This window comes from Protopterus annectens, chromosome 1.part0 (genome assembly GCF_019279795.1).
Source record: "Protopterus annectens isolate FY-2018-M chromosome 1.part0, PAN1.0, whole genome shotgun sequence".
Classification (NCBI taxonomy): Eukaryota; Metazoa; Chordata; order Ceratodontiformes; family Protopteridae; genus Protopterus; species Protopterus annectens.
In genome coordinates this window covers 1,529,926,900-1,529,949,195 of record NC_056725.1, presented here as the reverse complement: position 1 = coordinate 1,529,949,195, position 22,296 = coordinate 1,529,926,900, and the positions used below count along the sequence as shown (strand labels likewise).

The 22,296-nt window shown below is 35.5% G+C and overlaps 1 protein-coding gene across 1 annotated transcript in view; it reads right to left on the bottom strand.

Annotated features, from left to right (window-relative positions):
• Window positions 1-22,296, bottom strand: part of PLG (plasminogen) — a 791,307-nt gene that overhangs the window by 445,739 nt on the left and 323,272 nt on the right. Inside the window, exons 4-5 of the mRNA XM_044067896.1 lie at window positions 6,908-7,022; window positions 5,361-5,500 (exon numbers count right to left, since the gene is read on the bottom strand). Of these exons, the coding sequence (XP_043923831.1) occupies window positions 5,361-5,500; window positions 6,908-7,022 (255 nt within the window). The remainder of the gene's footprint in view (window positions 1-5,360; window positions 5,501-6,907; window positions 7,023-22,296) is intronic.

Below are 22,296 nucleotides of genomic sequence, written 5' to 3'. Positions count from 1 at the left end.
CTGCAGTCCAATAGCACGAGCCGTCCCTGAATAATACTTTTATTTCTTTTTTTCATTTCCATTTCTTCCCAAATGTCTCTATATTTACAATACATTATTGTTTCTGCCAAATCTTTATTATTTTTCTTACTCGTTTTAGTACTTTATGCATACTTAAACAGGCTGCATGCACAGGTCGGATTTATCAGCCCCAATCGCCCTTGTTTATCTTTTATATAAAATTCCCCCATTTAACTGGGTTCAATCTTGACCACCAAATTGCGTGCATAATTTCTTTTTCATATTTCATTGGCATCATATTAACATTTACAGTATAAGCTATTTTACCTATTATTATGGTGTTTATTAAATATACTTTCTTTTTGTATGAAAACCTATATGTCATCCAGAATGTAATCATATCGTTGATTTATTTAATAACTTTGGCCCATTGTTCATGTATGTATTCTGTCCTTCCAAATACCATTCCTAAAATATCTGTACTCTTTTCATTATATTCCACACCTCCTATAATACCTTCATATCCAAATCCTTTGTTTTTCTCTTTATTTATGCTTAAACCAATTTTCTTCAACCATGTACTCAGTTTTTCATTATTCTTTTCCATCCAGCCTTTATTTTTTGCTATAACAACAATGTCAGCAGCATAAGTATACATTATTGGTAATTGTATCTCCTCTGGCATTCTATAGCCTCCCTTACTTGGCATTTTATTAATTTCCATTACTACGGTGTTCATGATTACAGCAAAGATCATACTGTTTTCAGGACATCCTTGTTTTATACCACATTCTATTTTTAAATTTTCCCTAATCCAACTATTTACATTTAATTTCACATAATTCTTTTCATATATTGATTTAATTAATTGTAATATTTTTTTTCATTTATGTTGTATGCTTGTAAAATTCCCCATAATGCTATATTCTAAATATTATCATATGCCTTACTGATATCACCTATTATGATTTTTGTTTCCACTTTTTTATTAAAAATATCAACTCCCTTATTAGTTATTATTCTCATGAAAATGTTATAGTCTGTTTTATTCAGTGCAATTGGTCTCCATTTTTTTTTATTTCATCCTTATCTCCTTTCTTTAAAATAAATTTGATCACACTGGTGCAGATTTCTTTATACCTAATTCCTCTTTCTAGCCACTCATTTATTATTTTTATAAACACCATTTTTTGCCAGTCATACATTCATACTTTATGCATTCTTTATACATACTATATTTGGTTCCAACCAAACCTATAGCTGAATTAAATATCTTTCATGATCTTATTCAACTAATTTATATTTATTTTTCTCTCCAAATATTCATTATCTTCCTTATTTATTTTTTCACCATTATAAATTTGTTCTGTGTAATTCTTTAATTATTTCATATGCCTCCTTGTTTTTTTAACTCGTTTCCCTTCTTTATTTTTAATTCTATATTTTGACTTAATTTGTAATCTATTTTTTTCTTTTCTATACATTCTAAAATACTTTGTTGCATTTCTTTTTTAATTGAGTCCACCACATTGTCTAATTTTTATAAGAATCTCTCATACTTATATATTGTTGCCATAATTCTATAATTTCTCTTCTTTATCATGAATCTAACTCTTTCATTTACTCCTCCCTGTCTTTTCCTATTTTAATATATTCCTCATTTTCATGAATTCTTATCCAACTTGCCACGTGATCATTGAGCCCATTATATTTAATTCCTTTTTTGTGAAATTTTTTGGCCTTCTTATATGAAAAAGTAATCAATTTATGTCTTAATTTCATTTATTTTTTTAAGCCCAGTGTTTATTTTCCCATGTTTACTTTTCTACTTTCATAATTTCAGTAACCATTTTAACATCACAACTATTTTTTTTATTTCTCAAATTACAATTAAATTTGCCTGTCATTATTATATCCATGTTAACACAGTCATAACTAGGTGTACTTTTAAACATTGTTTCTTTCTTTTTTCATCACATATGAAGCTATTAGTCTTTATACATATTATTTTTATTTTATATCTGCTACTGTTATTCAGCCCACTTCTACTATTGTAATATCTAATATTTTATATTTTCTTGGCATTGTAAACATACACCTGAACATGTTTCTTTGTCTATATTCCAACAGTACTATTCCAAGGTTTTTCTGTTTGCACCCCTTCATCTTCTGTTAGTATTCTAATGCCTTCTAATACTATTACTTGAGCATCTACTGCAGCACACCATTGTAAAATACTAATTCTTCTCTTAATATTCTTCATATTGTTCATCTTCAAATCTAATATTTTTAGCTTTAGAGAACAATTATTATAATACTTTTTTATCCTTGCCTTTCCTATTCTCTCTTACCATTATATTCTATTTTTTATTTCCCTAACCCTCTTATCTATTGACTTCTTATTGCCTTTTACTATATGCCATTCTGCCTCTTATTCACTTTTTTCAGCTGTCTCTCTTTCTTTTTTCTTTTTCTTTCTCTTTGTTTTTTCCTTTAAAATGAAATACAATTTCTGTGTTTTTTTTTCTTTTGTATTGTATGTTTTTGTATAACATTCTTTTCTAACTCTTTTCCTTGCATAATTTCATTTTCTTTTTCATTTTCTTGTATTTCTACCTCACATTCTAACAATGAATATCCTGTATTACCACATTTCTTAGATTTCACTTCACATTTCTTTGCATTATGACCTGTCTGACCACATAAATAACATCTTATTTGTCACATTCATTAATTAAATGATCACTTTTCTACAAAAATAAAACATCTTTGGTTGTCCTCTGTACCTCTCAAAACTTATGTTGCCCTGCACATTAATAATACTATGTATGTTTATCACATTGTTGTTTTCTATTTTTAAAATTATTCCACATTCCCAACCCCCTAGTCCATAATCCTCTTTCATCATATATTTTAGTAGTGTTCCCCACTGCTTTACATATTGTCAGGAAATATTCTCTTAGTTGTTTTTCTCCCACTTCAGCTCTAAACTGAATCAAGATTTTTTTCTGTTTGCCTAAAAATGCTTGCATAACATATTCTGACCTTGAAAAGTGTGCTTTCTTTTTTTGATAGGCCCCCAAAATGTTTTTCATAGCCTGGCCAATTTCAAAGAAACAAGTCACAAAAAGTTTCTTTGTTAATTAAAATGAAAACTCTTACCTCTTCAGCTTTTAGTCCCAGAGGTGCAACAGCATTGTCACATACTTCATATCCGTCCAGGCCTTTTTCTTTCTTACTCCTCACCTCATCATCATCATCATCCCCCCCTTTCCCATTTGTTTCTACATGGGGTTAGGATATTGTGTTAACTGGTGCCAACTTTCTAAATTCTGTGCCACAATCCTGCCTTCTTCAACACTCATGCCTGACTGTCACAGATCTTCTTTCACACAATCCATCCACCTCTTTGCTGGATGTCCTCACTTCCTCTTACTTTCTTCCTGTCTGTCCCAAATCTTCCTAAACAGATTGTCTTATGCTTTTCTGCACATGTGCCCAAACCACCGTAATCTGTTCTCTTTGATCTTTTCTGCAATTTGAGCTACTTTGACTTCCGCTCTTATGTTCTCATTTCTTCTTCTGTCCCAAAGTGTGCATCCTACCACCCTTCTCAGGCACTTCATTTACATCACCTTTAGCTTCAACTGTTCTGCCTTTACTGCCCATGTTTCTGTACCATACAGTAATACTGGTCACACTACTGTTTTGTACACCTTACTTTTCATCTTCTTACTGCTTACCTGAACAACATATTTTTTTCTTTAATTCCGTCATCTCTGTCTTCTCTTTAGCTCCTTCTTCCACTGTTTGAGCATAGTCCTTTTTTCTTGGAACCTTGTTAGGATCTTTTTCCTTCTCTTTTTCTCCCTATATTTTTTCCATGATGTCACCCAAGGATGCAACAGTTCCACCTTCTGGTTCAGTCTGGTTAATTAGCTCCTCCAGATTCTCATTCCGTAACCCTCCTGACTGGAGAGTTGAATTAACACATTCTTCTGCCATTTCTGCTGTTTCAAAATATTTTTTCTGTAAATTTTCTCTTGAATCCTGAATCTGCAAAGACTAAGATAAATTCCATGGTGCCCTATCCAGATTTCCACTAGTTGGTATGAATACCACATCTTGTCTCCCTTAAAAAGATTCAGCTTGTCTGGTGTGGTTAACTCAGTCGACAAAGGATAAATAAAAAAAATATAGAAATAAATACCCTTAGTAAATATCAGCAAGTCATTATTTCTTTATCATCTTGTCTGAACTACCTCCACAGCATTTAGATGGCAACATGTATTAATGTTTTATCTGGAGGATGGCATCCCACAAATTCATCCCATGCAATAATACAAAGTATGAATGGGGGTTTGAACCAAACAGTCTTTTGATTATCCTGTAACAAAAAAGACTACAATATGCGGAGTCATAAAAGTTGATGAAATTCAGTACTGCTGCAAGAAAACTCAATTAATTTCACAGAGTAACAGTACTGAGTAATAACAGTTAGATTAGCAAGCTAGTCAAAATTCCAGTGCAGTGGATGAAAACCATACCCAAATCAACTTCTTGGTAGATGGAATAACCAAAGACAAGTGAAATTACCATAAACGGGACAACAGCACCTCAGTTAACTAGCCATGTACCATAAAGAAAACACATCAAAGAGGTATTTCACATGGTTTAATTAAGAATAAGAGATGCACTATGAAAACGAGAAGGGGTGGGATCTCACAAAGACTCTACTTTTATTTTTGCTTTGTATCTTATTTATTTTATTTTATTTATTTTATTTTACATTTGTTGACCAGGCTAGTCTAACTGGATATATGTCCATTTTCAGTAGAGGCCCGGGGAGAAAAGCTCCAGGACAATAACAAATAAAAAAAAAAAGTAAAATAGTGTAGAATAAAATAAAGTTTACATAGAGAAAAAAATATTGATATACATTTTGGTACACACTGGTTAGTAATTATTTACAAAAATATCAAACACACTGGTAAGTAACTAATTACAATACATCAAAGACAATGGTTTAAAAAAGAGCACTATTTACAAAATTATAGGATACGACATTTATAAAGAGGCATTTATCTTGGCAGCATTGTTCATAAATTACCAAATCAGAGATCTACAGTCACTAAGCATCAGTCTGAACAGCTTAAACTTGAGAGAAACTGCCTCATATTTATGTTCTGTATTACAGGGTAAGTATTAAAGAAATGTGAAGTCAAAATGCATTGTCATATCTTATGTGCCTCAAGTACCACAAAACTGAACTACTGAATATGTAGCAAATGCCCATGTCACAATATGCATTTATTAAATCAATGGATACAGTGTTTCATGTAAGGATTTGCATACTATACCTTCACATTTGGGTATACTGCAGTAGTCCCATCTTTTGTTTGGGTCTGTAGTATAACACCAAGGGCCATTTGAGTCATCATCCGGATTTCTGCAAAAATTCTTTATCAGGTCAGCTTTGGGATGTGTTGAGGGTGTAATGCTGTGAAACAAAAAGAAAAAATAATAATCTTACATTTTTAGCTGATATGAAACACATTCTCATGCACCATCATTCTTTGTAAGCACATGGCCTTTATTCACCATGTTGGACAGGAGTGTTATTTTAAATTGAGCACTTATGCAATAATGTTAAACAATTATTTATTTTGCAAATTACTGCCATCAAAATTAATATGTTAGGTAGTTAGAAAACAAATCATTTTCACCACAAAAACAAAATGGGGTGAACAGTGGACAAGGAATGGGGTGCTGCAAATGGCATAATGAACAATGCTGGGTTGAAGGACTATAGTATGCACAGCATTGCATTCTTTCTTGTTTCATGTTTCTTGTTTCTCCATATTAAAAAAATCATCCTGAATGCTGCCAAATGTGCATATCTCATGACTTATTCAGTTTGACATGAAGGCTTAACAACCTTTAGCTTTAGTTGAACCTCAGTAATTTATCATGATTCAATTGGCTTGAACTTTGTTATGAAAAAGTAGCTTCACTGTTGTCAGGAAAGCAGATGAATAAAATCATAATGCCAATTTGACAGTTAGAGCAAAGACTTGTAGCTCTAAGATGTGAATGCATTGCCTCAAATAGTGAAAAGAAAGGAGTTTAATTCCTTCCATATTCACTGAATCACTGTGCAACTCTGAGCAATTTAGTTGATCAGACAGTGCTCTAGGGTGACCCTGTAGCGTGCTTGCCCAGTTAAAAAAAATGTATAAAATGAAACAAATAAATAAACGCCAATGATGTGAGCAAATGTCAGGATTTTGATATCCATGGTATGACCAGCATCACTATTGAGAAAGTAAGGAGATAGTGTACTTGTCACACTATATCAGAGTTCTTAAATCATGTTTCTATGTCACGTCTACAAACTCCATGAAGTTGCCAGTAAGACAATAAATATCCTACGCAACTGCTGATAGAATTCTTGTTGCTATGTATTACTATAGTTAATAATTATTCCATTGGCTACCAATATCAACCTGCTAGACAACCTCCTTCCTATGAGTAGCAACAAATATGCCATTAAGCATGCATATGCCATTAAGCATGCTGCAATAAATGGAATGCATGACAAAGAGGAATTGAGGCAATGATATAAATATGTAGGGGGCACATGACATGTTCCTCTTTCTCTTGTGAAACACAAAAGATAGAAGGACATGTGATTTGCATCTGTTTCTAGACAGTCTGGTTTGTAAAACATGACAAAAATATTCCTATTCAAATCAATACACTGAAGAGTTTCTCAGAGGATTATTACATGTTGTCATGCTCTAAACAGTTAAAAAAATTGAATCAGACTTTTCTGAAGAAAAATGCAGTGACTATATAAAATGTTAAAAGCTTAAAAATCTTTGCATTCTAAGTTTAGATGTCATACTTGGGTATATGTGGTGTTTGACGGGACCATTCCTGACAGGTTAATCCAGATGCAGTTTTTGATTCTGTTCCTCTGTAATCATTTCCTTTTCCATTCTTGCATTCAACAAGGTATACTGGAAGACAGTTACAGTCACAAATTAGTAAAGCTAAAACAGGTGAACAAAACCATCATTTTAATGCTGTTCATGAGTTCAGCTATCCACGGTTGATATATTTAAAAATATAAGCTGACTTCTCTATAGTAAACCACAATTTTATGTTTATAATGTACTGAAAAAGAATTTATTTTCTCTAATGACCAATAAAGTACTTATGCATTTGATCTTAAAATGATGTATATGTCATTTTATGTCATTACCAGTTTCCCATTGTACCATTAGAGCTCAAAAGTGTGAGTCCTTAAGGCTGCACTGGTGGAGTGGAGGGAAAAAACCCTAACTATGGCCCAACCAACCTGAGTTCAATTACCATCTTGGGCAGCTAATGGAGAGGCAGGGTGAGAAGGCATTTGTTATGAAAAGTGGGGAGTTGTCCTCAGACATCACGAGTGAGCATGGGGGACAGAAATAGAAAGCAGATAAGGCATACAATACAAAAAATACTGTACAGAAGCACAAATGGCCATCCATCCAGGATGGCCTTAAGATCCGTGGCGGGTCCCAGCAACATTGGAATAAGTGTGGTTGGAGTAGGAGAATGGAGGGTAGGACCAGTGTGAATCTGTGTGGTACTGAGGGCAGGCCCATTAATAATGAGGTACAAGGAGCCAAACAAATTAAAACAAAAAGTGTGAGTTCTCAATCTCTGAAGAATTTTCTAAGGCAACTATACACCAAGACACTACCTTTCTTTCCACTCCACTACCTTGATTATAGCAAGCTCAGATGCTCATAAGCCTAGTACTTATTATACAGCAGAAACTTCTCATTGTAACATTTGTTAATGTCTGTTATGTACTTCACAGATAAAGATTCTAGTTGTCTACTGGTGTACTATGTTCTTCATCTGTAAATATGTTGTAAGTAATTGCTTTGTTAAATTGTTAATCGCTATGTAATCCAATGTAACTACTGTCTGTTTATTTTACTGTGGAGCTTTTCTCCCCAGGCCTCCGCTGAAAATGGATCTATGTCCAGTCGGACACTCCCGGTCAACAAATTTAAATAAATAAATAAAATAAATAAGACCAAAACTTCTTTATCTTGGAGAATTCCTCCTCAAATGTGCCGTGATGTTAAAATTTGTACATGCAAGTAGAGTATGTATGTGTGTAAGGGGGAGGTGAAACCTTGAAAAATGCTTTTAATGAGCAGTGGCAACTTTCACAATTTGGTGTTGTCCAAACAAGATTCCTCTTAATTATTCAGAATTTCACTAGTCGAACTTTTGAATCTCACATTTCTGATAGGGTGCCTTTTGTGGAAAATATGACCACCCACCTCTTAACCATTGTGTTTGTGTAACAATAAATCTGAAATGGCATTCCTATATATCAGCAGCTAACACTAAATGAAGCCCAATGTGGACTCTTTGTAGCCCACAGATCTTGAGTGAACTGGTTCTGAAAACAACTGGTTATGACAAAAAGTACTGAAAATGTTAAATGTTCAATTTCTAACTGAAGAGCAAACAGCCAGTGCAACATTAACCAACATCTACATTAAAAAATATATATTACGTTACTTTCATACTCCAGTAATAACTACTGATGTGTCTTCTCATGAGAAAGGATTGTAGAAAGCATATCTCTCAACTGTACAGATTTTTGCAGAATGTCAAGATTTCTGTCACTGATTTTTGGGCTGTTCCTTTTAAAACTTCTGTTTTTCTAGTCAATCAATTAAGACTGAAGTCACTAAATAATGACATCTATTTGAGTTTCAGAAAATGTATGCTAATGCAAAACATTTAATTCCATCAGCTTTCTAAATTTATAACTGCAATATTTAAAAATTGTCCCTGATTTTGGGAAGGCGTCACCCTATTATTTTTATCTCTGTCCAGATTTCTTGGATGAAGAGGTTCACAGGACTGGATGGAGTGAAAGAGTAATGCAACAGTATTGCATTTATTCCAGACTGGGACAAATTAGTTGTTAATGCACTTACCTTTCTGAGAAAAGTTGTAAATGAGAAGCTGTTTCTCAGAATATCCTGCACTAATGAGGGTGTCATTAAAGTAAAAATCCAGAGCTGTCATTAATAGCTAAAAAATGTTTAATAGAATATAGTCCATTAAAACACAAATGAGACAAGTAAAACAAAACAGAATGAAAATTTCTGCATCATCTATTTTTAAAAAAAGTCTTTCCTATATAATTGACTTCTTCTCATGGCTTTAATACTGCATGTTTAGCACATTTGTGGATTTAATAGCTATATGTAGCTATAGTTGCACCACCATCACATGACAAGGTACACAATCTCATTCTAGCACTTCCTTGAATCCATTCCTATTAAAACATGCCCCTACTTTATGGTACTATATAGCTGTCATTTACTACAACTGCTCCACTCTCACCTTGCCCACAGGACAAACTGCTTGCTCTTGCTCCATACTTGAATCATTCAGATTACAACATACAGCTTCCTCCATAGCAGTGCATTTTAGACATTTACAACAGTTGCTGTAAAATATTTCTGTTTAATCTTTCACTTCTTATCCTATTTTCATCTGGTGTAAATTTAATGCCAGTCCAACATTTCTTACACCCTGTTAAAATGCAGTCACATCTCTCTACTCTTCAGACAAATAGATCTGTGTAACTGCTGTCACACACTGCATCTCTGACCACACATTATCTTTTTGTCAACTACTGTAGGACATTCATAAATCTCTGGTTATTGTGGAGAGAGCATATGCAAAAGTATGTGCTTTTCAAGATGTTATTTAAAAACAGACTTTACCACCAACATGTAAAGCAGTAAACACAAACTCATACACTGTTATTCAAAGTAATGCATCTAAAATGCTCCTTAGAATGCTGTTGTTTTTTTCATTGTCCTTCATCATTGACCAAAATGAGTTTTCCATGGTGCACTGGATAACAGTAGCTACTGGCTTTCCTTTACTTCAGTGATCTACCCACTATCAGTACAGCTTTACAATCTGAAAAAGTAAATTCTGCCTTGCAAATCCCACATTTAAAATGCATAATATTGCACTTCTTTAAAATAAAATGTAGCTGTCACTTTTTTGCGTCTTCCCTAAAAGCATTGAAAGATTCATTCCATAATTACTTAATAGGTCCACACACACACACACACACACACACACACACACACACACACACACACACACACACACACACACACACACACACACACACACACACACACACACACACACACACACACACACACACATGCGTGTGCGCTTGTGTGAGCAAACTAAACATCTTTCACCTGATATATAAGGTCATCAGTGAGGAGGACAAACAACACAGCCCAATCTTTGATCCCAGTAGTAGCCAGTAGAACCAAACAGCCACTGCAAGTCTAAACGAAATGTATTAGAACCACAAAAGGAATGCAGAGTCTTCAAGCAAAATAGTTTTCTTTTTTCACACACTTTAGTGCCTCGGCTATTAAGTCTTCAATGAGCACAAATGCAATGCAACTTCTCTCACCCCATATATACTCACTCAATCAGTTAGTTAAACAATTAATTCAATCAAATACTTCCAATTTATTTCTGTTTAAACCCTTGGAAACAAGGTATCAAATTTCAAAGTAAAAAGTGTTCTTTACACAACAATTTTTCTTTTACTGCTACAGGGTCTAAAAAATTGACCCCCACTTGTTCTAAAACACAACCTTGCAACAGTTTAAAATTACTTGCGTGAACTTCCTTAAAATGCATAGTTAAAAGAACTATCACAGTTTACTTTTTAATGTCCCTTATATGTTCTTGAAGATGCACTTTAAACTTTCATTTACTTTCACCTACATAAAACTTGTTACATGGACATTTCAAAATAAACACAATTCCTTTTGTATTGCAAGTATAACATCCATTTGGAAAAACATGTACAGAATTAATAGTAGGAAAGTTCTTTACAACATGAAAACAAATAGAACATTTCCCACACCTAAATGTGCCATATCTTAAAATAATCTGTCTCTGTATTCGTACTTCAGGAATTTGAAATTTACTGTGCACTATTATATCAGAAGTACTATGGCCCTTTTTATAAGAAATCAAAAGTTTGCTTGCTAAACATTGTTCCAAAAATACCATCTTTGAACAACATAGGCCAATAGTAATATAACATTTGCACAATATTTTGACTTAATACATTGTAAATAGTCATAAAGTAAATCATCTTACCAATGTGGTTAGCACTATTATTTCCTGCATCTCCCCTACCTCTTCTTTTATCAAAATCTATCAACTTAATAAATGGAAGTCCCTCGTTATGTGTATTTACTGAGTTTCTTCTTCTGCTTAGATATTCACCTTTATAACGTTTAATTCTAACCCTATTTAAAGCTTCTAACACTTCTGTCTTGCCATATCCTCTGTGTGTAAACATTTTAACTGAATCTTGTATTTTTTCTTCAAAATCGTTATCTACATTACACAACTTACTTATTCTCAGAAACTCAGTGTATGGTAAAGATGAAATCAAGTGGGGGGGTGACAGCTGGAACCATGTAGAAAATGTGAACCCTCCTTGAACTTTCTGTGAACTTTCCTACCAATGAATCCTGTTTGTTCACCCCACAATTCCAAATCTAAAAAATTGACTCTCTCACCAGTATGTGAAAAGAGAATAAACGTTTTTGCTTGGAGACTGTGCCTTCCTTTTGTAGTAGCCAGGAGAACACCTGTTAATGAAAAGTACCCCAATATATACAATATTTTGTTCCCTGCATAGTAACAATTTTCCACCACCCTACAATTGTATCTATCTTCAGCAGTTCAAACTGTCTCTTAATGTAACTCCTGAAGTTCTTCTTGAGCTCCAGACTGTATTGGACTCTTAAGTCAAGTGAAGTTGGATAGGCTGATCTGACAAGGCTTTCTGCCAGTAGAACCATTCTACTTTCAGTCCCAGAGCAACTATTTTCATTTAAAATCCTATATGCTGGTCTAGTGTGCCATCTCCATAAACTGTGAGGTACTTTCACAGTTTCTCACATTCCTCTTGGATCCTTTTATACAGAGAGTAACATTATTGAAGGCACTCAGAGGTTTAATGTCAAAAATGTATTTTGCAGCAGCATCAAATATAAGAATAAATATATTTTGTGATTAAATTAATACATACATTCCAGATGTAATTATCATTTATCTGAACAAGACTTGGTAATACATTTAGATAACCACAAAAATGTGGATTAAAATAAATTGAATTTCTTCATTCAAAGTTTGGATACTTGTGTTATTTTTATTTTTTACTTTTATTTATTCCTTTATTTAGTTATCGTATTCTTATTATGTTACAGCTTGTTTTATTTTAAAAATTGTTTTACATTAACATTATTTTCTTGGGGTTTTCAAAGTTCTTGGTTAGGGTCAGTTGGAAAATGTTCTTTTCCATTCATTAACTGAAAAAGAATTAAAGTTAGCTAATTAGTGTGAGGAACTGAGAAATAAGATGTGTTATTTAGGGTATATAACTGTATTCCTGTTTAGCTGCAAGTGCTGTGAGACTAATGCTGGTGTGTGACTATATTGGATTTTTGATTGGATTACGTTAATTAAGGTTTGTATACTTCCATTATATTTAGATTTTGGTGTTATTATATTCTACTGTTTTATTTTAAGTTTTATTTTACCTTAAAGATTTTTTAGAGTTTTAGAAGTTCTTGGATAGGGTCAGTTAGAAAAAAATCCTTTTCCATTTTCTGTTTGAAAAATGCATTCAATCTAGCTAATAAGTCAGAGGAGCTAAGAATTAGGATTTCTTATTAAGGGTATTTAACTGCAGGTATTGTGAGATGACTGCTGGTGTAAGACTGAACTGGATCTTTCCCATCCAGCCAATACCTGCTTTGTTTTAAACCTGCTGGCTTTTGAGCTGCCCAACTCTACTATAAAAAGTGACTGTGGCAGCTCTACCCCATCTCATCTTATCTGCTCTTTCTACTGAGCACTTAAAGATCAAACAGGAAATATCCGACATATACTGACTCTTAAAAGTGTGAATTAGCCTGTTTCATACCATCCCACTTACTTACCATGCACTGGGATATTCAGGGTACTAATCCATTATTCCCTTCTTACTTTTAAAATCTGCAACATCTAGAACTAAATTACCAGTCAATGGGGAGCCTAGGAAATGCTTCTCAGGCACTGGTTTGGGATTAGTGCTTTTGTTGTGCTCATGGTAAAAGAATGAGCAGAGAGACACTGTTTCCTAGCCTTTGCAGAGTTTACCAACCCCTGGAAGCCAACAAATTGCATCTTAGGAGCCAGTTTCAGATTGATACTACTGCTTTTATCCCTGAAGAAAAGGAAGAGAGCAGCACTAATTCCTGCTGGTCTCTATCTGGGCTATGTGTATGCGAGTTCACTCAGTAATCTGCTTGCAGTTTTGATGAAAACATATTCAGTGTCTTCATGCAGTTTGGCTTCCCGTTGTGGTCAGTTACTGAAAGTTCTGTCCAGGGTATATACTAGAATAAAACTATAGCAACTGTCCTTAATCCAGCATTACTTGCGTTAATACAAAAATCTAAAGAATCAGCATGGGAGTAGTTCTACTCTTTTGCTTCTGGTGAGAGAAGGAGAAAAATATAATCAATTCCTGACTGCATGCAACTGTGTTGAGACCGGTACTATCTGCACTACCAAGCAGATAGCACCTCCATTAATCAACGCTAAACCTTGTAGGCAATAGAGTCCATTCAGCACACATTAGTAACCATTTAGTACCATGGATTTTCACTTTCCAAATGTCTCTGTAGCCACCTTGATTGAAATGGGCATACTGAGACAATGTAGGAATTGTGCCATGTTTATTGTCCACTGCCTAATCCTTAAACAAACTGGCACATTGAGTAAGAGATGCAGTTATACAATATTACTGCAGGCAAAGCTCTCATAAGAAGCCATGAAAAATAACATGCGGGCAATAACTAACATACAACACTACACTAAACCAAGCACATACACAGCTCTGACCAAGCACATAATTTTAAGAGATTATTTGTAAGTCAATTAGAACAAGGATGAGAGGTGAAAGGAGAGGGACTGTAGTAAGGTAATGATATGCTATGTAGGTGAGAGGGCACGAGACAGATAGTTAAAGGGTATTAGCAGAAGGGGTAATAGAAGAAGAGAAGATATATGGTTAGTTAATCATGGGGGCAGGAGAGGATGTTAAGTAAAATGAGTAAATATAGTTGCATATAATGGGCATAAATTAGAAGGGGTGATTTAGTCAGGACTAGAGCATGGGCAAAACCCATAGATAGTTGCCTATTGCATGTCAGGATTCACCACATCATGTATGCAGTCATAACCTTGTACCAGAAGTACGCATGTAGCACTGTCATGGTGCATATGAGTGTAAATGAACTGAGATGTAACTTGAGATGTACCTTCTTGGACCATTTGAAAAGAGTCATGACAGAGATCTCGTAATATGTGTCTTAGGCGGGTTGAAATCTAGCCTTGTGCAGCATTCTACCATCAAGAATGATGTTAAAATACAAACAAAAGATTATTGACTTTAATAACTGGCATAGCCTCTGGTGGCATTTTAAGGGAATACAATATATATCAGCCTGACAGGAGATGCTTGACAGTCCTAACTGCTTTGCCAGGTATGGCTGTAACATATCACCCTAAGGCTTTTTAGTAAGAGACATATCCTGTAACACCCCCATTGCTCGCCTTTTAGGCTATGTCAGAATTATAAAACTTCCAGCATAAGAAACCAGAGTCTAGATAATATAAAGATGTTGCTGCTCATTGTTAGGAGCCCTAACAAAAAGCTCCTCTCTCTACAAGCACTCTAATCCTGGAAAACAATGACATATTCATCATCTGACAGACCTAGTTCAAGACCAAAGAAAGCACTCCATGAAGGCAGGGCTTCAATGCCTGCAGTACATTCAGCCACATCTCATTAAATGAAGGCAATAAATGCAGTGGTGTCACCATATTCTTAAAATAATTTCACCCCCAGACTCATTAAACAAAGTATGGCATGAATCTCCTCCACATCCAAATTACTAACAATAACCCTCCTTATAATGTAATAGCTAACTATAGGACATGCTCGATCACCTCCTTGGCCAATACTTCGACGTAATCAGTATAGAGTCACAATGCATATACCAAACACCATTCTCCCAGAAAACTTCAAATACACCTCCTTTAACTGGGAGACTTATACTTCCTCAAACATACACACCAACCCAGGGAAATAAAATGCTGGATTTGTCATTACCAGTATGGGGCAGATTTTTTTTACTGACAAACTGTAATTTCTGCCCTGGTCAAATCTGACCAGAAATCAGTCACATTCACCTTAAAACTGAAGCCAGAAGCATATTCCAATACCTTGCTCTTCAGGGAATACGCAAAAACCAGTCTACTAAAACTGAGCAATGACCTGGCTAAATTTAGAGGACAACAACAGGATTCTGTTATTAAATGCTCAACTTCTCTGCCATTTATCTCATTATTTATTGTCTCTGCTATGAATAAAGTACAACACAGCATTTAAAATATTTTCAATTGACTGTTTTTCTACACTAGAATTGTTACTGTACCGTGGTGGTTTCACTTTCAATAAACGTATATCCCACCCTTGCTGCAGTCTCCAGTTCATTGATGTCATCAAGGCCACTGAATACAGGTAGTTTTCTGGCCAGTTGCCTCCCCAAACTGACATCAGCATGACTGTCCTAAAAACCTACCCATGCTGTGATGTCACATCTCCCTGGTCCTTCCCCTACCCATACAGAAAGTAAAGGGTAAAACAAGGAAACAGTACATGAGTTAAGTCTCCTGCTGTAAGCTGTCAATCACAGCAGGTAATAGCTCAAATTACCCTTAGCACTTTGACAGCTAGGGAAGTTAGTTGTGAAGGGAGATGGGAGATGAGTCAAACTAGTACAATTCAGGCATCACAAAAATGCAATTTACCCATCTAAAAAGAAGCAGCAGTAAAAAGCACTTTGAAAGTCTCTTCTGTGGCATTTGCACTGTTTGTGTTTTACGTAGTCAATGAACAGCATGAAATGTTACTGAAAACTAAATGACTGAACGACAGCAGTGTATGCATGTAAAACCAATGCAGTAACAGGAGCTTAAGGAAGAAAGAAGCCTGGGTGATGTAACTTTTTACAGACGAGTACTCCATTTTGGGATATCTAGAGGCAGACTAAACAATCTGAATTACTTCAAGATGCCAGATGCCATGTGGTCAGACTATGAAATCACATATAAACATACTTAAAAAGTTGCATATAGTCCCAGAGTGGTGTTAAAATTTAGGAAATATCAATCCATGATGAAATAAAAATGTTTTTGAGTCTGTGGGTGCGGTTCTCCTTTAAAAGCCCCTTCTATCTTGATGATCTCATTGCTTATATTGAATCCTTTACTGCCAAATTCTATGCGCATGTAAATAGCTGCATAGATTCATCTATCCTGCTAAGAAATATTACAATGCCAAGTTAAAAAATAAACCCTTGTGTTGGAACCTTAATATAAACAGACTTTTTTAATAAAAGAAAAAAACTCATTGTACACAAAATTAATTTACCTCTCTTGATATCAATAACTTTCTTCCTAAACTTTGCAGGGGAACTCTGTCCAAATGAAATCAACCAAAGGCAGATATGATGTAAAAATAAAAAAGTACACAATGAGGAACCTTGTTTGCAGACAGAAACGCCTCCGAGTCAAAAAAACGCTTTTATTTTGAACAAACCAAAGAGCCACAGACCACTGCAGCTTCTTCAGAGAAACAAGTTAGACAAAAAACACTCACTTTAAAAATACTACATCAGGAAATGACATATTCCTGTTTCCTGTTACCGAACAGTTGTATTTAAAAACACATACAAAGTGCTAAAAAGTTAAAAGCATCCCACACTTAGAATCATTTTTAAAAGTAGCACACAACAATAAGAAATGGATTCAATTATATAAAAAAAGATCTCAGCGACTTAACAATAATATAGATGACAAAAAACAGATGTCATTACTGTTTACCATAAACTACTATACAAAATATGTAAGTAGATCTATCAAAAAGTATACTCTGATACTCACTTAAAACATTAAAAACAAATTTGCCTTGTATGAGGTGTGTATAAGGGATAAATACTGCTCATATTTGCTCAGGCTTAGTTTATTAAACATGGTTTTAGCTTTATGGCTATAGACCATGTACCCTTAAAAATCAGAGGGGGCCCTGTATCTTTAATACTAGAAAATTGTGAGCTGGATTGGCAGTTGCGCTTGGACGCTTTCTGTCTCCCTGGCCTTAACACTAACTGCAATATTGCCCCAGTTCTTAAATTAAAAAGTTATTTTAGGTAAAACCTACTGTTATTATATAGTTTTCTCTGACTTTAGGTCTGACCCGTATATCAGGCAACACATATTGGATGACTTGGCAGTCTTGTTTGTTTTCAGCACCTTGCACTAACACATTGGGTCTAGCTAGTTGACTTGACCGTCTAATATTCAGGGCTTGCTTAACCTAACAGGCAGGTTTATAACCTAGTCTTAGTGGTCTTAGTAGGAAGACACAATGGATTCTCACGTGCTGAATCTTTTAGGTCGTGTTTTCCATGAGGGCAAAGGATACTTTTCCCTTTCCTTTTCTTTCCCTTTCCCCCTCCTTCTTTTTTCCTTAGTCCTGCATGGTTACAGCACAAACAGAATGTTTAATAAACTAAGCCTGAGCAAATATGAGCAGTATTTATCCCTTATACACACCTCATACAAGGCAAATTTGTTTTTAATGTTTTAAGTGAGTATCAGAGTATACTTTTTGATAGATCTACTTACATATTTTGTATAGTAGTTTATGGTAAACAGTAATGACATCTGTTTTTTGTCATCTATATTATTGTTAAGTCGCTGAGATCTTTTTTCATATAATTGAATCCATTTCTTATTGTTGTGTGCTACTTTTAAAAATGATTCTAAGTGTGGGATGCTTTTAACTTTTTAGCACTTTGTATGTGTTTTTAAATACAACTGTTCGGTAACAGGAAGCAGGAATATGTCATTTCCTGATGTAGTATTTTTAAAGTGAGTGTTTTTTGTCTAACTTGTTTCTCTGAAGAAGCTGCAGTGGTCTGTGAAAATTTTGGTTTGTTCAAAATAAAAGCGTTAAGAAGCTTTTTGACTCGGAGGCGTTTCTGTCTGCAAACAAGGTTCCTCATTGTGTACTTTTTGGTCTGACTTGTTTGAAAGCAGTTTTTATGATGTAAAAATAGCCACCCAGGGAAAGAATAATGACAAAGCCTTCTTTATCTATTTTTGAAATCTCAGTAATAATGCTCAGCACGAAACAAAGGCAATACTGAAGGATATTCATACTCAGACTCACTGGACATAGCCAAGCTACAAGCTGACAAACTTAATTCAAACTTCATTAGACTCTCCCCTCCTATATTCCTAGACCACACATCTGGATTTATGCCCCCTCTCAAATCTCTCAGGAACAAGTTCTCAAGGTGCTAACCAAGGCAAGACAATTATCCAATTATCTTATATGGCCAGAAACAAACAGGGCTACCTACTGGTCAGCCTGAAACATGAACTTTCAGACTGCCTAAAGATGTTATTCAGTGTCAGCCTCCAAACTTAATTCAGGCAGGATGAATGGAAGACATTAAGTTTCTCTTTAGGAGGAATCCACATCAAGACCAATGAGTTTCTTAGACCTTTCCGAATTTCTTTCCATCCACAATGATATACCTCTCCATCTACTATCTAATCTTCATTCCATTGCAGCTAACACTTTCCTGTTAGGTAATAACACTACCCCACTTTTTTTGCTCCCTGACAATGTGCTTTTGCCATGACCATGTAATCTCTATATGTCAACTTCTCAAGCTCAGTTTCTTCTCAATACTTCTGTTGTATGAGTTTGACAGCAGCTTGATCCTTTTTCAGAGTGTTCGGCATCCTCTTCTTCTTTTCTGGGTTTGTCAGTCCACGGGCATTGCAAGAAATTACCTTAACCTTTAGGTGACCTTCACCTTCAAGCAATACCACCTGTAATATCAAAGATATAGATATATATTTAAGTTGGTGGCAAATCATGCATGCCATGCTCCTTTTAATTAACACATGAATCTGCCCATTGTTGACAAGACCTCTGTTACATAGCAAAAAATGATCTGGTACTGTCTGCATGTACAGGTTTGTGTGTATGTGTGCTTTATGGAAAAATAAGCTGCTTTAAAGGCAATATGGATAAAAGACACTGTAGGACATTTGTTGATCGAGAGAGGGGAAGAAATGGAATTGTGATGTTATGAAAGTGTGTAGTCTGGCTGTGAATGTCGGTAGCCCATACCCAGGACAGCACTTCATATCCCCTTTATACTCTTAGGTCTGGTTACATTTGATGAATTGTTTATTGAATCAGATTTGTGTTCAATTTTCCTTTTTACTTTTACTTAACTTGCTGGTCAACAGTTGTGTGACTTTAGAGACTATCACTACAGTAGGCATCAAACCTTTTTGGAGCAGTGTAGCTGATCCAAGGACTGTAGCCCCTGTCCATCACAGAGCCAAATGGTATATGGTTAACAGTAGGGAGGTTCGGATCCCATCAATGCCAAATAGTTACTAAATTTTGGTGGCAGTGAGTTTGATCCTTCATATTTGGCAGTCAGTGGTGACATTCAAACCCCTCCAAGCGAGCCTGATGCATCAGGCCTAGTATTACTCTGCTATTAAATCTTTTGTTGGACTGATTTATGATTTTTATACTTAGCCTGAGGACTGTCTGATATATCATATTTTTATTTAACAGCCTGGTTCTGGGTTATATAGGACTCCTCACAGATACAGTCAAATGGGACATACGAGAAAAAATCTTTATGTTTCAGATAACTTTTTTAGCATATAGTTGCCACTGCTGAAGCTTACATTGTTGGAATAGCAGTTTACAAGACAGAGCTTACAGGATCTGTGATGGCTAAGCAGAGAGAAATAATGCTGCAATCAATACCACACCCAGTCATGAGACAGAAATCCTGCTTAATTAAGCATCACCCTTATATTCTTGCTGTCTAGTTACTGTTATGATGCAGAACCAAATGTTGCTATCACCACTGAAGCATAACTGTGGGAGGATGACTTGGTTTACATTGTCCTAGTTTTATAGAATTAACAAGGCAGAGTAATTTTATGGGCATTAATCATCTTGCCAATTCCCAACATGATAGGCCACTTCCTTCCTCCAGGAGGGCAAAGCAAGTTAGGTATCAGATGAATTTGCAGTTACTCATTCAATCATCAGTGTTTGCTTGAGTGGTAGCAAGAGTAGTAAGCTATGTTACATGTAACAAAAGTTCATCCCGGAGATGGGGGGGGTGGGGTGGTAGTACTACATCTGTCTTTCCAGGAAGTTTTTAGTTTGAGTGTTTTTGGAGATATTTGTTTTGTAGATAAGTTGGACATCAAGGAGAGCTGTGGTCCTTAATTGCAAGGAGAGAGGCATAAATCATCATACACGAGTCTGTCATATTTGTGGTATACATACAGAGAGCTTCAAACCATGACTTGGTAGCTGAGGAGACTTTAATGTAGTGATTGTTTTAGTTAGGAGCATCTTTGACTTTCCAAATGAGTGATGTGTTCAAATAGATACATACTAAATGGGTATTATACTCTGTAATTGGTTTGATCAGGGCACTGTATAGAGGGATGGTAACTTCTTTTAATCAGGATGGGATACCTTTATTGAGTAGTCCAGACTGAAGAATTTCATGACTACTCATGCCACATGGTGGTCAAATGGTAGGGAGCTGTCCCCCACCTTGATCAGCATACTACCCTCACCTAGAATGATGCCACAGTATAAACAAAAAATGATTGATTTCAATAATTGGTTTATTTTTTGGTGTCATTGCAAGGGGATCCAGTTCCTGTCTGCCTGGGAAGCCATGGTCAACAAACCTCACTGCTTTGCCAGAGACAGTTTGCACCTAGCACCCCTAGGCTTTCATCTGCTGGCAAAGGCTTTTCCCTCCCCCATAATGCCTTTTTTAGGCAAGGTATCAAAAATAGCATTACTGACATGGAATTAACCAATTAGAACAAAATAAGGGTCACACTGTTAAATGCTAGGAGCATAAACCAAAAACTGCACCCCCCTGGAAGGACTTCTCTCACTAGAAGATGTAGATGTCTGTGCAGTCACAGAAACCTGGTTTAAGGCCTCAGATGGTAGCCTGACCCTGCAAGGCTACAATGCCTTACACACCTTTAGACAGCAAAATGAACACGTGAAAACCAAAGGAGGTGGTGTTTCAATCTATATTACAGATAAATTTACCTCATATCTAGTTAGACTGGTAAACTCCATGGAATTACTCTAAGTCCATGTTATGGTGGGTAAGAGTCCTAGCCAATTATAGATCCCCCTCCATGTTTCACAACAGCCATGAAGCCTAGTTAATCAAATTGAAGACAATCCAAATTTTACCGAACACACTGGTTATGGGGGATTTCAATTATCCTACCATCCACTGGGAAACCTACCTTAGCCCAGACTCACTGGCACAAACATTCCTTGACTTTGTGAATTCAAATGCCCTGGAGCAAATTGTCCATACCCCGATAAGAGGAACAAACATTCTAGATCTGGTCCTCATAAACATATCAAACAGATGCACTGCTGCAACTGTTGGACCCTTCTTAATTAAAACTGAACACAAATTAGTCACTGTTGGACCCTTATTAGTTAAAACTAATCGCAAATCAGTTACCTTCAAAGTAACACTAACACCAGAACTCACAAAGAGTGAAATCAGACTAAAAAACTTCACCAAGGTGAAGGTATAAATGCAATCCAAGCCCCATCTCAAGCTGAAACTGGTAACTACACTGAAACTTACACTAAATCCCTGTAAAATCACTTGTATAAGTGTATAAACTCAGCCAGACCCCCAAGTAAAATCAAGCTGCCATTATGGACTTCTTGCATCAAGAACCTGTACAATAAATGCAAAATGTTGCTATCCAAGAAAACACAGATAAGGACCCAACAATGGAAAAGCACCTTCCTCAGCCTTAATAGGCAAATAAGACAACTTGTCAAATCCTCCAAGAGCTCCATTGAGAGAGACCTAGCAAGTACTGCCAAAGATAACCATAAGGCCTTTTACAGCTATGTATGTAACTTAAAGGGTAGGACCCAAGTATGTGCAGAACTGGTGGCCAATGGTA